The following is a 21,079-nucleotide window of genomic DNA, read 5'->3' as shown; positions in this document are numbered from 1 at the left end:
TCCATTTTCAATTTGATATTTTAATTGAATTAACTTTTGTTATATAGTGTAATCCAAAAAAAAAAAAAAAAACTTTTGTTATATAGTCATGACATGATTAATACAGGGATAAAAGTAGTTTCACTGACTTGTGTCATTTCAAGTGATTTACACAAAATAAAATTGGTCGTCACTAAAAAAACAAAATTTATGTACTTTTAAATAACAAAGACTATACCTTTAATACAATGGATACTTGCTTAAGTGGTGTGTGATAGATACCCACACGGCACAACAAATTAACCAAATCGAAGCAAAAGATTGAAAAAAAAAACAAAAAAAGATGGCAAATGGACATCGAGATAGTGAAGACACATAGATGAATCAGAAAGCATCATCCTGATAGAAAAAGGTAACTTTAGCTTCCTCATTTTAAATTCCATTTTCTCATCTTCAATTTCATTGCTATTCCAAATCCAATGGCCACACACAAACACAATCACCAAAACGGCGATGTCATTATTCCCCACGTTTCGAAGAAACCAAAGCTCTGTAATTCCTCGACCATCACAGACGCCGAGATTCAATCGGAATTCAGCCACCACGACCCCGACGTCGCTCGCCTCAACAACGGCGCATTCGGTTGCTGCCCAGCCTCAGTCATCGCCGTGCAACACCAATGGCAGCTCAAGAACCTCCGTCAACCCGACCACTTCTATTTCAACGAGCTCAAAAAGGGGGTTCTCCGTTCCAGGACAATCATCAAGGAACTCATCAACGCCGAACACGTCGACGAGATCTCCATCGTCGACAACGCCACCACCGCCACCGCCATCGTCCTCCAGCAAGCCGCCTGGGCCTTCCACGAAGGAAGGTTCCAGAAAGGTGACGTCGTCCTCATGCTCCACTACGCTTACGGCTCCGTCAAGAAATCCATCGAGGCCTACGTCTCACGCGCCGGCGGCAGAGTCGTCGAGGTTCACCTTCCGTTCCCGGTGAGCTCCGACGACGAGATCGTTAGTGAATTCCGTCGCGCCCTCGAAAGAGGAAAAGCCGAGGGTAATAGGGTTAGGTTAGCGGTTATTGATCACGTGACTTCCATGCCGAGCGTGGTGATTCCGGTTAAGGAGTTAGTTAAGATTTGCAGGGAAGAAGGGGTTGACCAGGTTTTCGTTGACGCGGCACATGCTATTGGGTGCACACGTGTTGATATGCAAGGGATTGGTGCTGATTTTTACACCAGCAATTTGCACAAGTGGTTCTTTTGTCCACCTTCTGTTGCTTTTCTCTACGGTAGAAGATCTTCAAAGTCGTGTGATTTGCACCACCCTGTCGTGTCTCATGAGTATGGGAATGGGTTGGCTGTGGAGAGTTCTTGGATTGGGAATAGGGATTACAGTGCCCAGTTGGTGGTTCCTGCTGTTGTGGATTTCGTTAATAGGTTTGAAGGTGGTATTGAAGGAATCAAGAAGAGGAATCATGATGCTGTTGTTGAGATGGGTGAGATGTTGGTTGCTGCTTGGGGAACTCATCTTGGGACTCCTCCTGAGATGTGTGCTAGCATGGTCATGGTGGGTTTGCCTCCTTGCTTGGGGATCATGACTGATTCTGATGCTCTCAAGCTAAGGACACATTTGAGGGATGATTTTGGGATTGAAGTTCCCATATATTTTCGACCACCCAGAGATGGGGAAGTTGGATCAGTAACTGGATATGCCAGGATTTCTCATCAAGTGTACAATAAAGTTGAGGACTATTACAAGTTCAGGGATGCAGTTGACCAACTTGTGCGCAATGGCTTTACTTGTGCTCTTCTTTCCACTTGAAGTGGTGGTATGCTACCAACTCCTCTGAACGAATACATCACTTTTATAATAAATATTTGCAAATATTGAGTTTTTCATTGGACATAAATATAACACTCTGGTGTGGTGATTGTGTCGTTATGTGGTGCCCAGTCCGTTGAAAATTTCATTATGTTTGACACTAGCACATGCTGAAATGAGATCCTCGTTTGACTCAACTAAAAGTCAGGTTCCTGCAATCTGGCACCATCAGTTTGGGTTTACTTCATTGACATGTTAGAACTTTGCCACTAAAGCTCTAGTAAGCATCATATATTCACACTGTTTTTCATGAGTAAATTTTCAAGCTTTAAGGAGCAATTACCGTTCTATCTCATTAGAAGTTGAATGCATTTATTGTTTTGACTCTTTTTTATCATTTACCTTATTTTGACCTAAACTTTTCAGTCTTTCGTTTGAATAGTATATTAACCCTCCCTCTTTCTGCAAAGAAAAGGAGGTAAACTAGGAAACTAATACTTTCATTGCTTTCTTTTGTTGTTGTTGTTGTTGTCATCTTATCGATCATGATTTTATCTTGACCATCCCCGCTTTGTGTTTTCTTAGGTTTAGCATAGCGAATCGTGTTCTATAATTAGAGAAAATTGGGGTTTCTTTAGTATCCTTACAATCTAGTTCATACTGGTAGTTTCAAAAATAATTACTTGTGATTGGGAACTTTTTTTTATTGGAATCTATACAAACAAACTTGATTTACAGAGGATAAAAAATTGAATAAAAAACATTTAACTTTACATGCAATGCACTAGTTAGAAACTAGTTCTTTCAGAACAGTTTAACAACAAATGTTAATGCCACATTTTCTGATTTAACAACAACAAAGTTTGCTGCTATTTTTCCTCGAATTTTCTCGTTTTGTTATTTTTGTCGTCACCCCTATATGATATTCTTGTTTATTTGCAGTTGAAACGTGTCAACTGAGTCTTTTAGATGAATAACAGCAATGGTTGTGGTTGCCTGCAAGCTTGGTTAATTTTCGGTACCATGGACTCTGTTTTTGTAGAGAAACTGCATCAATTGACCGTCTTGGCTTTGCAGACTTGAATTTCCATAAAAGTTGACTTCGATGTTGAGATCCATGGAATTGTCCTTGTAAAAATAATATCTAACAGCTGCACGCATTCAATACTCGTTGTGCCAATTGATGTTAAACTTATTGACCAAGTTTTTACAATAAGCAGTATCTCTTGTGAAAAGTTTGTGACATGAAAATCTATCTGAAAAACCTTCATTTTTACATTTCAATCTCGTTTGTGTCTGGCCTTCTTGTGGCCCCAACAATTTTGATATGCAGAAGGATGCATTTATTGCGTGAGGGGTTGATGCATTCAACGAGAACAAATAGGACTTACGTTTTGTCGAAGATAGTAATTACTTTCCTTGATGTAGTACTTTCTAATCCAATGGTGAAAAGAAATCTTCCAGCCCAACAGTGATATGTGAAATCGTTTGGGTTTTGTTTTGGTAGTGGTCCCCCAAGTAGAGGACACATGATAGAAACAGTTTAATATATTTTAACGCCTGTTTAGGCCGTAAATATTTTCTTTTAATAAAATAAAAAAATGCACTGTTATCTGAACTTTTGGTAATACACTAATACTTTATTTAAAGAGTTTAATCATGTAATACACCCCAAAGAAAAAGTGTTTAATCACGTCAATAATCGTGGATTACATGGATCCTCTGGAGTTCTTAATTGAATTGTATTATGTGTAATTGATCAGTTGATGGCTGACAAATTTTTAACCAAATTTTACTTCATTGTTTTTAAGGGCTTAGAGGATAGTAGAATGAGACACACTTCTTCTTCTTCTATTTAGACTGTGGTATTATTAGTTATTCTAATTAGCCTAATTACTTTGAAGATTTCTGTATTTTATGCTCATGATATCACGGCTAAACTCAACTTTTTCTTTCAATAATTTTCAGCCTGTATAAACTATAAAGGTTGTTTTCAATGTTGTATTTTGATACTTTTATTTTCTAATTCGAAATATGTTCCATGTAGCGAATATCAAATCAAATTTATGCTACATATTACAGATATGTTAAAAGCATGATAAGTAATTATGTCAGGAATAAATCCTCTTATATTACGTAAGATTATGTTTGAGAATTTCAGTTGTTTAAAGGGATTAGTGTTTATCTTTTTTAAAGGACATAAAATTATTTTATTTTAGTCAAAATAACTATAGTTTATAACAAGAGAAACATAATTCAGAGTGGAAAAAAGTGGAAGGTTTTTTTATTTAAAGGGAAAAATTCATAAACCTTCATGTGGTTTACTCTTTTATCTCATACACTCCTATATTTATTTATTTTTCTTATCAATCATCCCATATGGTTTTTTTTCTCATAGTGCACATTAAACACAGTTAGTAATTAAGTTAACTTGCCATTTTACCCTAAGTTCAATTTGAAGAGGAATAAATTTATAAATGCCTTTACAAGTTCAATTTGAGCAGATGCAATTTGATCAAAATTTAGTGACATGAAATTTAATTATTTAACTTATTTTTAAGTTGCATACGTAGAGGATTAAATAACGCTAATGTCAAATGAATATACATGTTTCTTGGCAGAAATAATCTGAGCTAGCAACTTGTTCTCCATTTTATATATATATATATATATATATATATCTATATATATATATATATATAAGCAGTTTAAGATATATTTATGTTCATTTACTCAAAAATTACTTTATTTTATTTATTTATTTATATTAATTGATTCTCTTTTGTATGATTATGATCCCCTTTTGCTCTATCTTCTTTTATCACCATTGCTTCATCTTTGTACAGTTATAATTTAATAGCTGGAGATAAAGTTATTTCAACCAATTTGAGAAACGATAAGGCCATATATATATATATATATATATATATATATATATGAGAAAAATATTTCTCAAGCAGTTTGAGATATATTTATCTCCATATACCCAAAAACTATGTCGTTTTATTTATTTATTTTCTTATATTAATTGATTCATCTTTGAATGATTATAATTTCCTTTTTCTCTCTTTTCGTTTATCACTATTGATCCATCTTTGTACAGTTATGATTTAGTAGCCGGAGATAAAGTTATCTCAAGCAACTTGAAAAACGATAAACCTTATATATATATATATATATATATATATATATATAGGGAAAAATATTTCTCCGACAACTTGAGATAAGTTTATCTCCGGCCACTCCAAAACTACGTCGTTTGTTTATTCATTTCCTTATATTAATTGATTCACCCTTGAATGGTTATGATTCCTTTTTTCTCTCTCTTCCTTCATTACCATTGATCCATCTTTGTACGGTTATGATTTAGTAGCCGGAGATAAAATTATCTCCGGCAGCTTGAGAAATGATAAGCCCATATATATATATATATATATATATATATATATATATATATATATATATATAGAGGCAGATCCTTTGACACTGGTGTCAAATTTTGAAATTTAACACCAATTCCTAACCCTTAATTTTCGTTAATCAATGATTATCATTTATTGAGAATTAATAATTAATAAGTTTAATTCCCAATAAATAATAACTGTTGCTTGACGTAAATCAATGGTTAGGATTTGGTGTTGATCTTGATAAACTTTAATAGGCCCACAAAGGGTTAAAAGCCCAAAGAATAGGCCCAAGTACATACAGGCCCCATAAAATGTGCAATGTCACTATCGCATAAAGGGCTAGAGCTATATGACTTAAAAGCTAAGGAAGAATTCTATAACAAACAAAGATCCACCGCGCTATAAGCCAATACACAAAAGACAGCTCCAGCTTGCCACCACTCTAAGAAGGCATCCTAACATATAGGTGTATAGCCAGAAAGGCACCAGCTGAGAACAGATAAGTCTGCAGCCCTTAAACAGCCAATTAGAAGACATACCGCCTACCAAAGATGGCATAAAGCTTACTATATAAACAAAGGGCACACACCCAGGTATGATCATCTAATTTCAGTTAGGGGTGTTAACGGGCTGAGCCGAGCCGAGCTTTGGTCTTAAAAGGCTAAGCCTGTGTTTATTCACAAATTCAATGTATATTCAAACAACATAATATAAAACAAATTATTCAAAAACTCTATTTAACTAATAAAATGGGGTGAGATGGATTGAGGAGAAAGAGAGGGCTATTACAAGTAGTAAAAAAAAATATAAATAAAAATAAAAATAATATACTATGCCAGCCTGAGAGGCTCTAAGGCCGAGTTTTTGAATTAGAGCCTGATGCCTTTTTATTAAATGAACTTTTATACAAGTTCAAGTCTGGTGCCAACAACCAATTTTAGACATGTAAGCTCGGACCTTCACGAGCCGAGCCAAAGGCCACTGGTTCGTTTAGCACCCCTAATTCCAGTAAGAATATAACATTAGCCTAGCATTGATACTGACTTGAGCGTGGGAGTGTCATGGCAGGTACTCCCAGTCATATTCAATTCGCCAAGGAAGCTCGACATCACTAGCCCACGAAGTACTTCACCCAACTTAAAGTCTTCAATCTTCAACTGTGCGTGATTTGGCCCAGTCCATATTGGCCAGCCCAAATTGTACTCGACCGATCAGGTGTCAATTGTTGATTGACACCAAATCCTAACCGTTGATTTACGTCAATCAATAGTTATTATATGGGATAGGATCCTTTAACACTAGTGTCAAACTTTAAAATTTGACATCAAATTCTAACCGTTGATTTACGCTAATCAACGGTTATCATTTATTGAGAATCAAACTTGTTAATTAATTATTAATTTTCAACAAATGATAATCGTTGATTGGCACAAATCAACGATTAGGATTTGGTATCAAATTTCAAAATTTGACACCAGTAAATATATATATATATATATATATTAAATTTTTTAAAGTTACTTTAAATAAATTTATCTAATGTTTACCAAAATATACACAAAAAGTGTATGAAGCCCATATTTTCTTTTTCTCTCTTCTCTTCACGTAGGTCCACATGGACCCGTACACTTTTTTGTATTATTTTAGTGAACATTAGATAAAATTATTTAAAGTAACCTTAGAAACTGTAAACTCGTATGTATGGGAAAAATATATATAGGGTTTAATATTCATCAAAATACTAATAAAAATATGGAGCTCCTAGTTTTTTTTTTTTTTGTTTCTCTGTTTTCTTTACATGGACCCTATATATTTCTTTGCGTGTTATTTGATAAGTAAAATTATGTAAAATAACCTTACAAAATTTAAATGAATATATAAAATGAAGAACAGGCCCAGTTTCGTCCAGGTGCAGCTCTAAAAGCCTGATACGGTTTATTCCGTAGCAGAGGATTTTCCTTTGAATAAACAAATAGAAAATTTAATTTTCCTTCCTTTTCTGTTATTCGGTTTCTTTTCACCAGCAAAGCAAATAGGACCGTACTCACTCTTACGATGCATTTGCGAACCTGAGAAGCGTGTTCAATTTACAATTTATTTGGGTTTGGGGTTTGGCAACCCCAATTCGTTTCTCTGATAATCAATCAGGTACGTTTCCTTTAATTTCTCATTACTTTTGTTTTAATCTGATTTTAGGGTTTACAGTGTGATTGACCATCATCATATACGTAAGGGCACATTTTATTCTTATTAGTGCTCTAATCGAAACAAAAAACAGGTTAGTTTGCGCTTAGAGTTTTGGATATTTCTGGAGGTTCTGTGCACTTTACCTAATTTTTTTGTTGTAAATTATATTCCAAGAACATTCTTTCCAATTGGTATTTCGATGTTAAGTATTATCTTTTGCTATGGCAGGTCATGGCTGCCAAGAAGCTAATTGCAATATGTCAGTGTGGAGGCGATTTTGAAACTGAGAAAGATGGTTGTTTGTCATATAAAGGCGGTGATGCTCATGCTATCGACATTGATGATCAAATGAAATTTAATGACTTCAAGGTGGAAGTAGCAGAGATGTTTAATCTTAGTGTTGATAGCATGTCTATCAAGTATTTCCTACCTGGTAACAAGAAGACTCTCATTACAATTTCCAATGACAAGGATCTACAACGAATGGTTAAATTTCATGGGGATTCAATTACTGTTGATATCTATATCCGTATTGAAGAGGTAGTTGCCCCTGAGGTGTCGAACATGCCAGCCAGTAGGTAGTTTTCTTTGTTTCTAAGCTAATATGAATATCATTGTTATTTTATTGGATTTTCTGGAGTTTGAATTTGGAATTCTTGGATTTCTAGGTCAAGCAGAACAACCTTGTCTGAAACAGCAGTACCAGTCAATACTAGTCAGACTCTTGTTTTGCACGATGTCATGGATGACACTTCGCATTCAATAGTTCCAATTGATGCTCCACCTGATGTTGTTCATGATACAAATCAACTTGATACACATATAGACATTCCTCTTGAAGTTCCCCCCATTTTCCCTCTTCTTTCCTCAAATGATGAGAATCACGCGAAAGGGGCACAGCAATGGCAGAACACTATCACTGGTGTGGGTCAAAGGTTCAGCAGCGTACATGAGTTTCGAGAATCATTGCGTAAATATGCCATTGCTCATCAATTTGCCTTTAGATATAAGAAAAACGATAGTCATCGTGTGACTGTTAAATGCAAAGCTGAAGGTTGCCCTTGGAGAATTCATGCATCAAGGTTGTCAACTACTCAGTTGATATGTATCAAGAAAATGAATTCAACTCATACTTGTGAAGGGGCCGTTGCAACAACAGGGCATCAAGCAACTAGGAGTTGGGTGGCCAGCATTATAAAGGAGAAGTTGAAAGTTTTTCCAAATTACAAGCCCAAGGACATTGTCAATGACATCAAGCAGGAATATGGAATTCAACTAAACTACTTTCAGGCATGGCGTGGGAAAGAAATTGCGAAGGAGCAGCTTCAGGGTTCTTATAAAGAGGCATATAGTCAATTACCTCTCTTTTGTGAAAAAATAATGGAGGCTAATCCTGGAAGTCTAGCTATTTACACTACTAAGGAAGACTCAAGCTTCCATCGTCTCTTTGTATCATTTCATGCTTCATTGTATGGCTTTCAACAAGGTTGCCGGCCACTGATTTTCCTTGATAGCATTCCATTGAAGTCAAAGTACCAAGGGCAATTGTTAGCAGCAACAGCTGCTGATGCAGATGATGGTGTCTTTCCTGTTGCCTTTGCTATTGTTGATGCTGAATCTGATGATAGCTGGTTTTGGTTCTTATTTCAACTCAAATCTGTGCTGTCAACATCTTGTCCCATAACATTTGTAGCTGACAGAGAGAATGGGCTCAAAAATTCGATTGCTGAGATATTTGAAGGTTCATTTCATGCATACTGCCTACGGTACTTAACTGAGCAACTTTTTAGAGACTTGAAAGGGCAGTTTTCTCATGAGGTAAAGCGACTGATGATTGAGGATTTATATGCTGCTGCTTATGCATCCAAACTAGAAGGCTTCGAAAACTGTATGGAGAGCATTAAAAAAATTTCTTTAGAAGCTTACAATTGGATTATACAAAGTGAACCCCAGCATTGGGCGAATTCATTTTTTCAGGGTACTAGGTATAATCACATGACTTCAAACTTTGGGGAACTTTTCTATAGTTGGGCATCACAGGCAGATGAATTGCCAATAACTCAGATGGTTGATGTAATTAGGGGTAAGATTATGGAGTTGATTGTTGCCAGAAGAGCAGAATCCGATCAATGGTTGAGTAGGCTGACTCCATCCATGGAGGAGAAGCTTAAAAGGGAAAACCAAAAAACTCATTCACTTCAAGTTCTGCTATCGGGCAGCAGCACATACGAGGTTCGTGGTGACACAACTGAGGTGGTTGACATTGACTGCTGGGAATGTAGCTGCAAAGTCTGGCAGCTGACTGGTGTCCCATGCTGCCATGCCATTGCTGTCATTGTTGGCATTGGCCGGAGTGTGTATGATTATTGCTCCAGATATGTTACAACTGAAAGCTACAGATTGACTTACTCAGAGTTTGTACAACCGATTCCAAATTTGGATGTGTCTGCTTCAAAAGATTCTCAGTTTGTAGTAACAGTAACACCTCCTCCCACCCGACGACCACCGGGTCGACCAACTACAAAGCGATATGTATCTCAAGACATAGTCAAGCGCCAACTTCGTTGCAGCCAGTGCAAGGGACTAGGGCACAACAAGTCTACTTGCAAGGAATAGTTAGAGTGCTGTACACCGTAAGGGTCATCTTACTTTGAATTCACTCCCCCCGCTTTCCTACTCACATTTACACATGACTCATTTTATGTTAGGTTTAGCTATCAAACTTTAGCCTCCACCCCCTCTTAATTTGCCGCTGTGTATTACAAGAGCAATATTGGATTGACAATTAACTAATTTATTTCCCCTTTTTGATTTTATTAACAGAGTTTCAGCCAAGGACTGGTGGCACAAGGATCTGTACAATGCATATAACAGCTCTTGTGAAGGGAATTGGAAAAAAAAAACCTAGAACTACTGTTTTAGTTATGCAATAAGGAAAGCATGGTTGTTGTAGAGTATTTATTATTCTTTTGTAGTTGGTTGCATCGCTACTCGCTAGTCTAAATTCAGGGTGCAAGCACTTATAGTTGTCATGCTTGGAATCTGTACAAGTTTGGTTCCCCTTGCTTGAAATCTCTGCTAAGTCCGGAGTGCGAATCTGTCGTATAAATGTAGGGTTTAAATTGTCTCCTTTTATAGTAGACAATTATCTTATGTTCAGTGAGACATAAATTTTGTCATTTTTTTTATTTTTAAAAATGATGGGATTCACATAATTTGTTTTTATGCATTAGGCAAACTATTTTTTATTAAAAGAGACTAATAAATCCCATAAATGTATGGCAGACAAATAAAATAAGAGAGGACCACTCTGCCCGTTGCCTATCACATCACATCACATCACGTGGGATCCTCGAGCATATGCAGTCATGCAAAGTTGGGTTTGTTTAATGAGATTGGGTTTGTTTAAAGGATTTTATTAGTCTCATTTAACATAATATAGTTATCTTATGTTGTAGAAAAAAAATAAGTGAATTTCATCATTACAAGAAAAAAAGAAAAAGGTGAGGTACGAAAATCGAAGTGAGAGAACATAAGAGAAGATATTTTATGTAAAAAGAGAATAATATTTACCGACTATTCACTATATCTTTCAACAAATATAAAAAAAAATTAATATAATTATATTATTTTTATTTTTATGGTTATTTTTTTCATATTTTATTTTATTTTTATTTTTTTGTTAAGAATGTATTTACGTTCGTTGCACTAAAGATTTACTCGGTTAATGGACTGCTTATTACCTACCACTAATAGTTCTGCTTCCACAAATGCACTTGATTGGAAATCTAATGTCCATAAATCGTAGACACTTAATTGGTCGGCACTAATAGTTCTGCTTCCACAAATTAACTAAAAGCATCACTAATCCAAACATGTTTGTTGTTGTTGTTCATGAGTATACCAGTTGTTAACCTTCCATGTTTACAATATCATAAGTTAGAAAAGAATAAATTGAAATATTATTAATTTTTTGTATATATATATATATATATATATATATATATATATATAATGGATACTTATTTATACAGAATTAATTGGATCTAAAGGAATAAACTCAAATCCTAGATTATAATCTGACTCATGAAAAAGAAAATAAACCAGTACAAATATTTTCCATATTTACACCATAATAATATAACAATTTCAATTTGAAAATTTTCGTAGCAAGAAATTAAGTAATAATAACACCGTTTATATTACGAAAAGTGATAAAGTGACTCAAAATATTCATGAAAAAAAATATTGAAGTTCTTTTATCTCTCTTTTTTCTATTAGATAAAAAATATGGAAAAACATCTATCCTTTTAAAAGATATGACCTTATATCATTTTAGATCATAACCGTTGATTTCTGTCCATTAATGGTTATAATCTATTGGGTTAAATTTAATGGGCCAAATTTATTATTAATTAATTAATAATTTTGATACAATAATTTATAACTAGTGATGGACAAAAATCAACGGTTAGGATCTAAAATGATATAAGCTTCTATCCTTTAAAAAGACAAATGTTATTCCCAAAATATATATATAAATTATAGAAAAAATGTGTATCATCTTAAAAGACATAAAGATGTGTCATTTTAAGTGAGAAAAATAGATAAATTATAAGAGAAAGAGTAAGCGAGAATTTTTTTAAAAATTTTGGGTTCCAATTTTTGGGAAAGGATATTGTAATTTGTAACAACCAAGTTGTGTTACTATCATGTTACTACCAATCAATTTCATCGTTAGATCAATTATATTGATCGAACGGTTATATTTATTTCCATCTTTGTATAGTTATGATTTTTCATATTTAAAGTGAAAGTATTAAATATGGAAAATCATAGCCCTACGAAGGTGGAAATAAATATAAAGTATTAAATTTGAGAAATTATGACCATACATAGATGAAAATGAATATAACCGTTGGATCAACACAATCGATCTAATAGTGAATTTGATTGGTAGTAATATGGTAGTAACACAATTTAATTGTTATAATATCATTCCTCTCAATTTTTTATGAAAATGAAAAAATATAAAATGTGTAATTTAAGATGACAGATTTTTTTCCCATAAATTATTCGAGAAACACAGTGATATTATATAAATTTGTGTCGCACCTCTGCATTGCACGAACAACAAAGTATTCGACCAAGTCATCAATTCGGATCAGTGAGGGGTCCATTCCAAACTCGTTGATCCTTCCCCCCTCGCTTTTCCTCCTCGTCGTCTTCTTCGTCTTCTTCTTCAAAACCCTAAAACACTCACATCCTCCCAATTACATTTATATATTTATATAAAACCCTGACCCTCACCATTGCTATGAACCTTCCACCTACAAAACCCACTCCGCCACCTCCGAACCCCGCCACCATAAAAGGCGAATGTACAAACTGCAGCTCGAAGGAGCGATGGCTCTTCCACCGCGTTCTGGTTCGCGGCGTGGATCGACGCCTTTGCACATCGTGCGTCCTGCGGCTTCACCCCTCATGCTTCTGTCCCTCATGCTTCGAATTCTACGAGCATCCTCTCTCCACCACGTCATCAGCCTCAGCGCACCGTTTCATATCGTGCATCAAATGCTCCTCCCTCACACACCTCCATTGCCTCCCTTCTCCTTCACCTCCTCCTTCTTCGTTCCTCTGTCCACCATGCTCCATACCTAACTTCTCCTTCTTCCCCATTCCCGATTCCAACTCCAATTCCAATTCCAATTCCAATTCCCTCATCGATAAAAACCTCGCCCTCGTGCTCCTCTGTGCCTCCAAGATCGCTTCCGCGTCCATGGCCAAAGCCCTAGGCATGGCCAGAGCCAGGGCAGATAGGACTGTTCGCGAGGCTGCGGTGGCGAGGAAGAGGGCCAAGGAGGCTTTGGACCATTGCTCTGCGGTTGATAAGGTTAAGCGTGTTGAGGGTTCCCTTGAGGTTTCTGGGTCGAGGAATTTGGGAATGGGAATGGGAACTAATCATCATAAGGTGGTTATGTGCAAAAAAGAGGACTTGAAGAATGGTTTTATAGGAAGAGGAGAGGGTAACATTAAGGAGGTTTTGCCTAAGAATAATGGCTTGTCTGTGCCTGTTAACAAAATTGGGGCTAATGGAAATCCTAAGCCTGGAAATGATAGCAAGTTAGGGAATCTTGAACAAGATTTGGAGCGTGTACGGAGTTGCCATGGTAGGATTGTTGATGTTAGTTCTACTACATGATCTCTTAACATTCTCTGGAAACCATTCAGACTTGTCAAGGTTAGGGGAGGTTTCTTTTTATTATTATTATTATTTAATTTTTGTTTTATGAATGGTACTGGTTTTCACTTGGAATTGTAAAGCTTTTTTTGTTGTTGTTGTTGCTTAAATATATGATCACCTTGTTTCAAATGGTTTAAATGCAGATAGACAAAGACAGTGACGGTTTCTGGAGTTAGTGCTGTGGAATTCTGAGCAAGAAAACATTTGACTTGTTTCAGGATGTTTTTTTCCCAAAGCCATTCTCGCAAATACCTTATACATGAAATGTATCCATTCCATTCCCTTGTAAAGCCTCCGTACTAATGTGACTATGCAATTCTATTGTATTTTAACTCCCCGGCTGTAATTACGTTATGCACATTGTTTATTTTTTTTGCTGTTAGTGAGTATCAGATGCTAGTCTATTCTTATTCTTTTTCTTTTATTTCTTTAGTGACTATCAGGATTCAGGTGTCAGATTCTTCACAATGACTTTGGTTATCTGGGATTTTGATAACTGTAATCACAGGGATTTTAGTTATCAATTTTTTGATTAGTTGGATTTAGGAATTCTTTTCCATTGGGAAGATTTTAAACTTGGGCCATAGCGAATCCAGCGTTTGAGCAGCCGTGTGTTGCATATATTTGAACACTTGTTAATATGCTGGAGTTGTTTTTGCAACTGAAGAAATTTAAATATATTTAGTATTCAATTCAATGTCAGGTTTATGCTAATACTTGCTTACCCAGCTTTCGGGTTTACTGGGAGTAAGCCACATACCAGTTAAATTGTTGAAAACCAACAGATCCTCCTTTGGCACTTGATGTTCAGATTTACTCCTCATGGTAAAAACTATCTCCTTGGCGTTGTTGTCTACATGTATGAGACATGTTTTTTACCATTTTGAATTTTGAGGTCTTAAATACTTTCAGCTGAGAATTTCTTAACAACTTTCTGGAAAAGAATTCCAAGTTATCTTCCTGTTCCTTCAAGTTATTCATTCACATATTTATAACTTTTAATAACTCATTGTCTTCTGAGAAATAAAATGGTGACTGTTAGTTTTTCTTCCGAGGCAATCTGAAGTATGCATGTGTGCACGATCATTTCATTCCTGCATGACTTAGGAAGATATGCTGTGATTTATGTTGCTTTCTTGTCATACTAGTTAAGCTGCGCTCATATTCTGCTGCTACCTTCTCAGTATAGCAGCCCATTTTCTTATTTATTTTTTTCTTTTGGAGGCGGAATTTTTCTTTGGGAGAAAGGGTGGAGAGGAGGTTGGTTAGATTCTGCTTAGGTCCTTCAATCATTTATCATCACGCGGGTATTGTGTACCCCAGATAATTCATTGAAGATGCTATCTTGTCTTTTTGGAGTGAGAACACCTACTATGTTGAATGGTAATATGAGTGTTACCATATTGATCCCTATATGTCTATTGACTGTTGATAGTTGATACCATTTTTAGGAGCCAGAGTAGAACTTGAGATAGGGAGATCGAAGTTCATTTAAGGAATCTGCTAGACTAAGTAAATCAGATATTGTTTTCTGTTTTAAGGTTCGCTAGCGTACAAATAAGTATAAGGTCCAGACCCTTCACGGCTGAGAATGCTGAATCATTTAAAAGCTTCGAATCTTGTTTTAATTTGAAACATTCAATTTAATCTTCACGGAGGCAAGGAAGTTTAGCTAAGTTTTTATTTTTTTGGTCAAGGGGAGGGGGAAAGGGGTGTGTATTCTCCGTGAAATTGAATCTGTCTCCTATTCATACATAATGCAATATGCCATTAAAATCACGCTTCATCGGTGAGGTTAGCTGAGGTTGAATGGACGCATATGGCATCAGATGTAAAACTTTTGGACTTTTGTGCCTTAGCTGAGGTTTATAATCTTGACACGCTATTTTTTGACCTCATTGAAGAAGTTGGCATATCATCTTAGATCTATGTACTTTACATATGAAAGGCAATATCCTTGGAAAAGATAAGTGGCAAATTCTTTAAGTATGCAAGTTCTTCCAAGACCAATCAGTAGTAATAATTAAGAAATAAGATGATAATATTAATAAACAAGCTTCAGCAGCCACATTATTTCTCTACCCCTATCTTTGGAAAATATTTGAAAAGTGAATATGTTTTCTTTATTTATATATTTTACGTGTGTGTGTGTAGCCCAAAAGTTTGATTATTTATTTAAAATTACATAAACTATCTTTCGATTCCCCGAAAATTTTATTCCTCTCAGTGATTCTCAGTCTCCATCCCATCCAAAGCATGGGAATTTCTTAAGGTGTCTTCTTTCCATAATGTAACACGGCCCTGCCCAGAAATGTCTCGTTTTGAATTATTGATTAACAGCACCTCATTCAGTTTCTCTTTGCAGATGCGCAATAGAAGTGTTACAATAACATGAAGTTGACAGCTTGACATGCTAATATGCTAGCTTAAATCAACAATCAACAGTAACTTGCCAGCAATTTCAAAGCACTTGGTAGTAAAAACCTCAATAAGTAAAAAGGAAGTAAATCATAATGGCAGCAACAACGAAAAAATAATTCTCTTTTAAATAGCAATTGGTAGCAATGTCAAATTGTCATGGATTTAAGATAATGCAACTCTTCTGCAGCATATAAATCAGAGAGGTTAGTTCCTGCAAATCAACGAAAATATAATTAAAGATCATGCTTTTTAATCCTTGTGTGCGTGTACATGCGTGTGTGTTAACGAAAAGAATCTAAACCCCAACAGCTGGTAATAAGCCAAAAACGTGTAACTAAATATACTTTTTGACTGTATTTTAGATCATTTAATTGCACCAACTAAGAAGAAAGAATAAAATAGATTCACAGACAAAGCATGTAATCTATACATTGTAAAAAATGTTAACTCTATCCTCTGAGTGAAGTTATACCCAAATCACAAGTCATTCCACATCTTACCAAGTATACTTTGGCAAATAAATTTGACGAAGCTAACACCTGCCCAGCTGCATCTCCTGAAAGAGTTGTCTGTGAGACAACAGTTTTCAATAGGTGCTGAATAAACCATCCTTGATGGATTGAGCATCACTCATGATGGAACTGGTTTGTTAAGAAATCAAGATTCTTTCATGGACATGGAATGCTGAAGTTTCATGTATCTCCAAGGCCTTCTGCTAGTATATTGCTAACAGAATCTTGTGAGGTAGAATTATCAAACAAAAATGTAGCTTGACTCCTTCCTTCTCTAACATCAGATCCAATCAACAATTTATGAGTAGTTGCATCAGGAAGCCAACCCTTTTCTAACATCAAATCCAGTAATCTACGTGCCTCGTGTTCCTTACCCTCTTTCCACAGGCCTGTTATCAGTAAGCCATATATTGCTGAATTCAAAATTCCAGTATCAGAAATTTTATTAATTGCACTAGAAATCATAGATAACTGAGAATTATTGGCGATGAATGACAGTTGATCAAATAGTCTGTCTGGATCAGGTATAAGACCTTCATTGACCATCTTAGTGAAAAATAAAACACATTCCTTTACTTGATTTTCTTTACTCATGCTATGAATGAGGATACAATATGCTTCCATGTCAAGATTGCTGCCCACTACCAACATTTGTGAGAGGAATACTAACAGATCTTTTGTCTTCCGTGATTTAGATAACTCACGCATGATAGTAGTTTGTGAGGCAATACAGCAAGAAATACCACAATAATAAGCTAATTGCCATAGTCTTATGGCTTTGTTGACCTGTCCTGAGTCACATACACATTTTATCAACTTGAAGAAGGAGAAGGAATGAAGAGAGCATCTCTCCATTGACATATAGTAAAACACTTCAATGGCATATTGAGAATGTTGGATGTCACAGAGGCCACCAACTAGTTCAGAATAAGAGACAAAATCTAAAAGCCATCCTCTGAGACAAATTTGATGAAATAACTCCGTTGCTTCTTCATACTTGCTCAATCTACAGTTTCCAATAACAAGAGCAGAATAAGTTGCATCGTCAGGAATAACTGAGGATTTGATCATCCTGCCAAGAAGTATATATGCTTTCTTGGTCTCTTTATTCTCACAAAGCCATCTAATGAGAATATTCCAAGATTGACAATTGGCTATGTTTCTCTCAGACATTGTCTCCAGCAGAACATTTGCTACCAAAATTTTACCAGCATTGCAGCAACCTTCAAGCAACGCATTGAAAGGAGCAGTTTCATGAACTTTTTTATCTTCTAAATATATTATAGCCTCATCAATTTTCCCTAATGCACAAAAGCAATTTATCATATCAACAAAAACATTATGTTTTGGTGGTATACCACTTTCTATCATCTCATTCATGAGGCATACAGCAGAATCCAACTGTAAGTTTTTGCACAAGCACTGCACTAGAACCCCATAAATGAAAGAATCTGGCACAAAATCAGAATCTTTCATCATTTTAAACAACCTTACTCCCTCCTCTACTTTATTTTCCCTGCAAAAGAGAGGAATGGTGCAGGTATAAAAACTCAAATCTGGTTGACATTTGAGTTTGTGCATTTGCTCTAAAACACTAACAGCTTCATCCACTCGACCATTTTCAATGAGACCTTTTACAAGAATCTCAAAGGTCTTACTATTTGGACTACATCCTTTATTGTTCATTCTTCTAAATTGATCCAAAGCCAAGTCAACCCGATTGGTACTGAACAATACTTCCAACAAATAATTCAAAGTGTGGACTGTGGGTGGGATTCCTGCCTTAACCATCTCTTTATAAACAAACAAGGCACTTTGAAAATCCTTACTTTCTTCTTCCACAATAGAAGACAATAAAACATCAAAAACTTCAATGGGGGGCTTAAAACCACCCAAATTCATGTTTACTAAAACAGCAATCGCTTCTTTAATCCTACAATGCCTAACAAATGTGTGAACCAATGCTACAAGAGCTTCTTCAGCACCTGGGCATCTATCCTTCACCATGTTTTGACAAAAATCCCCCATCTCCAGAACATTCCCAGCCATACCCAGTTTCAAAATGATCTCAGAATATGTATTGGAGGTGTGGTGGAAACTCTTCTGAATAGAAGCCCATTTGAATATCTTCACTGCTGAGTTCAAATCGCTGGTGCGGTCCAAAACCCGGATTAAGTTATCTGGTGCAAGCTTATTCCTCAAAAAATTAATATTTTGGTCGAATTCAGATGAACCCTTGGGCTTCACAATTCCAATGGTTTCTGAAATTTCTTCAATACTGCTTGAAGAGAGATAAACCCATTTGAGGAATCGACTAGAATATGCTGAAGATGGGAGCTTTATTGCCATAGAACCAAACATGAATTTCCAAAGGATAATGTTCACGGAGAAGGAATGAAAATCAAAGAGACTGATAAATACAAGTGAAATTTGAAATCTGACCTGAGGAGCGTGTTGTCATCAAACATGTATCGAGTGACAAAAGCGAGCAAAACACGTTCTTAGGAAAATAGGGACAACAAGAGCACTGCATAATTTGTGTTTGTGAACAAAAATTAAACAGAACAGGCAAAATAAAAAATTGTGGTACTTCACTAGTTCACTTCACGTCACCTAGGCTTTGAATTTGAAAAGAGACTATTTAATAACTTTATTTTATTGAGTGAAGAATTTCATAACATCAAATTTAATGCACATACCCATAATATGAGATATGCTCAGGTAGTTTAGGATTAAGTATTTGACATTTATATTATTTAACATTTTTTAAATATAAAATTAAAAATTTAACCCTAAATCATGTGATATTATTTAAATAATTATGCATAATAAAACTTTAGAAATAAATATTTATATGTATAATCTTATAATTAACATTTATTTATATTTTAAAATATATATTATTAAGTTGAAATGTGAATTATACAATAAAATAACACCTAGTATTGATAAAATTTTATATATGTATATATATAGGGACATGATCCTTTGATATCAGTGTCAAATTTTAAAATTTGACACAAAATTCTAACCGTTGATTTTTACCGATACGGTTATAATTTCCGTCAATTAAGCTTATAAATTAATTATTAATTCTCAATAAATGATAATTGTTGATTGTCATCTCGTGTGCGTGTGCGTGTGCGTATGCGTGTGCGTATGTGTACCGAAATTCCAAATAACAAACTAAGTTTGATCTATTTTACCAAGAAGGTCTACGGTTCTAGTCTGTCCAAAATCTAATCTGTTTTACTGAGAAGGTCTGCAGTTTGAGTTCGTGTAGCCCTAATTATTTATATTCCTATGGATAAAATTTAAATATCTAACATCTCTCATTCTTAACCTTGATCTCGTTACTAAATACTTTTTAATTCTATTCTATTAATATTAATAGATTACTGTATAAATAATATTTGTACCTATGTGTGTGAAGACCAAATCCCAAATGACAAAATGTTATTTGTATATAAAAATGGTATAATAAATAAAATATATACAAATTAAAAGGCGCACAATGTTATATGTACCTGCTGATTGTGTTCTTATTTTATGTAAATGGAGTTAAGTGGGACAAATAACCTTTTATGTGAAATTTAAATTAGTTAAAATGAAAGCATCAATTAGTATGAATGCAGAAGATCGAATAGCCAAATTTAGAGAAATAAATTATCTAGCTTAACAACACTCAATATTATTCCTCAAGTGAATCTTCTCATTTTCTGCTTTGATGCCATAAGCCCTGTTTATACAAGTGATTAGCATATGTATCATTATAACCATGTACTAATATACACTAACAGGGTAAAGTTTAGATGGACATGAGATTTTACCTAATAATAAATAAAAAAATATTAAAAGCATATGTTTATAGCATTTCTCTAATTTTAATTTGTTAAACAAAGAGTTATTTTGAGAATATATATATGGGCTTAACATTTCTGCAGCAGCAGTAGATAGTGTTATCTACAGCTGACACAGAAAAGTGGGTCCCACGGCTTTTTTAAAAAAAAAAAACTCAGGATCCGTTGCCGTATCCTAGGATTCGGACGTGTATCCTTGCTTGCTGTAGGTACAGCAGCTGCAGAAATCATTTTGCCTATATATATATTTGAATTAACTTATATACTAAATATTAGTTGAATCGAACCAAAGAAGATTGCCAGTCTCGCAGCACTAACGGTTTGCTTAGCTTCACCCCATTAGGCTCGCTGCAGAGACCGGGCACCTATCCATCCAAACTTCGAACTAAAGAAAAATGGACTCAACTTAATTAAATAAAGCAAATATATCTTATTTAAATAAAGCCAACATATATAGGCTAACTCCAAGTTTAATCAAATTGTTAACCAAGCATCAATTTAAAATCATTGATTGAACAGAGCCGGAATCAAACTTAGGCATAGACAGCTCTCAAACAACTCACAGGGAATCAAATATTAAAAGATAAGCAAAATGTATAACAAGATTAATTTCCTACCAAAAAAAAAAAGAAAAAGAAATGCT

At 35.0% G+C, this 21,079-nt stretch overlaps 4 protein-coding genes across 7 annotated transcripts; 3 read left to right on the top strand and 1 right to left on the bottom strand.

Annotated features, from left to right (window-relative positions):
* The first annotated feature begins 275 nt into the window (after positions 1-275).
* LOC133310337 (probable L-cysteine desulfhydrase, chloroplastic) lies at positions 276-3,043 on the top strand. 3 transcript variants are annotated; one of them, XR_009751444.1, is made up of 2 exons: positions 276-2,059; positions 2,748-3,043. XR_009751444.1 is itself a non-coding variant. In XM_061511253.1 (2 exons), exon 1 carries the CDS (start codon positions 459-461, stop codon positions 1,803-1,805), a length of 1,347 nt encoding a protein of 448 aa, XP_061367237.1. In that variant the 5' UTR covers positions 276-458; the 3' UTR covers positions 1,806-1,812; positions 2,748-3,043. The 3 variants fall into 3 exon arrangements, 1 of the variants encoding a protein (XP_061367237.1); XR_009751443.1 differs by having other exon boundaries at positions 276-2,085; XM_061511253.1 differs by having other exon boundaries at positions 276-1,812.
* A 4,126-nt stretch (positions 3,044-7,169) lies between these two features.
* Positions 7,170-10,544, top strand: LOC133310340 (uncharacterized). 2 transcript variants are annotated; one of them, XM_061511256.1, is made up of 4 exons: positions 7,170-7,360; positions 7,628-7,977; positions 8,068-10,032; positions 10,223-10,544. In XM_061511256.1, the coding sequence occupies exons 2-3, from the start codon at positions 7,631-7,633 to the stop codon at positions 10,013-10,015; spliced, it is 2,295 nt and encodes a 764-aa protein (XP_061367240.1). In that variant the 5' UTR covers positions 7,170-7,360; positions 7,628-7,630; the 3' UTR covers positions 10,016-10,032; positions 10,223-10,544. The 2 variants fall into 2 exon arrangements, with proteins under 2 accessions (XP_061367240.1, XP_061367241.1); XM_061511257.1 differs by lacking the exon at positions 7,170-7,360 and having other exon boundaries at positions 7,861-7,973.
* A 2,007-nt stretch (positions 10,545-12,551) lies between these two features.
* LOC133310349 (uncharacterized) lies at positions 12,552-14,145 on the top strand. The gene is made up of 2 exons (XM_061511267.1): positions 12,552-13,640; positions 13,787-14,145. Exon 1 carries the CDS (start codon positions 12,717-12,719, stop codon positions 13,599-13,601), a length of 885 nt encoding a protein of 294 aa, XP_061367251.1. The 5' UTR covers positions 12,552-12,716; the 3' UTR covers positions 13,602-13,640; positions 13,787-14,145.
* Positions 14,146-16,709: 2,564 nt separating this feature from the next.
* On the bottom strand, positions 16,710-19,072 carry LOC133310350 (putative pentatricopeptide repeat-containing protein At1g12700, mitochondrial). Its single transcript, XM_061511269.1, has one exon. It carries the CDS (start codon positions 18,935-18,937, stop codon positions 16,757-16,759), a length of 2,181 nt encoding a protein of 726 aa, XP_061367253.1. The 5' UTR covers positions 18,938-19,072; the 3' UTR covers positions 16,710-16,756.
* Between the last annotated feature and the right edge of the window lie 2,007 nt (positions 19,073-21,079).

The sequence above is a fragment of the Gastrolobium bilobum genome, unplaced genomic scaffold, assembly GCF_033153095.1.
Source record: "Gastrolobium bilobum isolate Gb01-03AN ecotype WA unplaced genomic scaffold, APGP_CSIRO_Gbil_v1 utg7354, whole genome shotgun sequence".
NCBI classification, from domain to species: domain Eukaryota; kingdom Viridiplantae; phylum Streptophyta; class Magnoliopsida; order Fabales; family Fabaceae; genus Gastrolobium; species Gastrolobium bilobum.
This window is presented reverse-complemented; position numbering and strand designations above follow the sequence as displayed.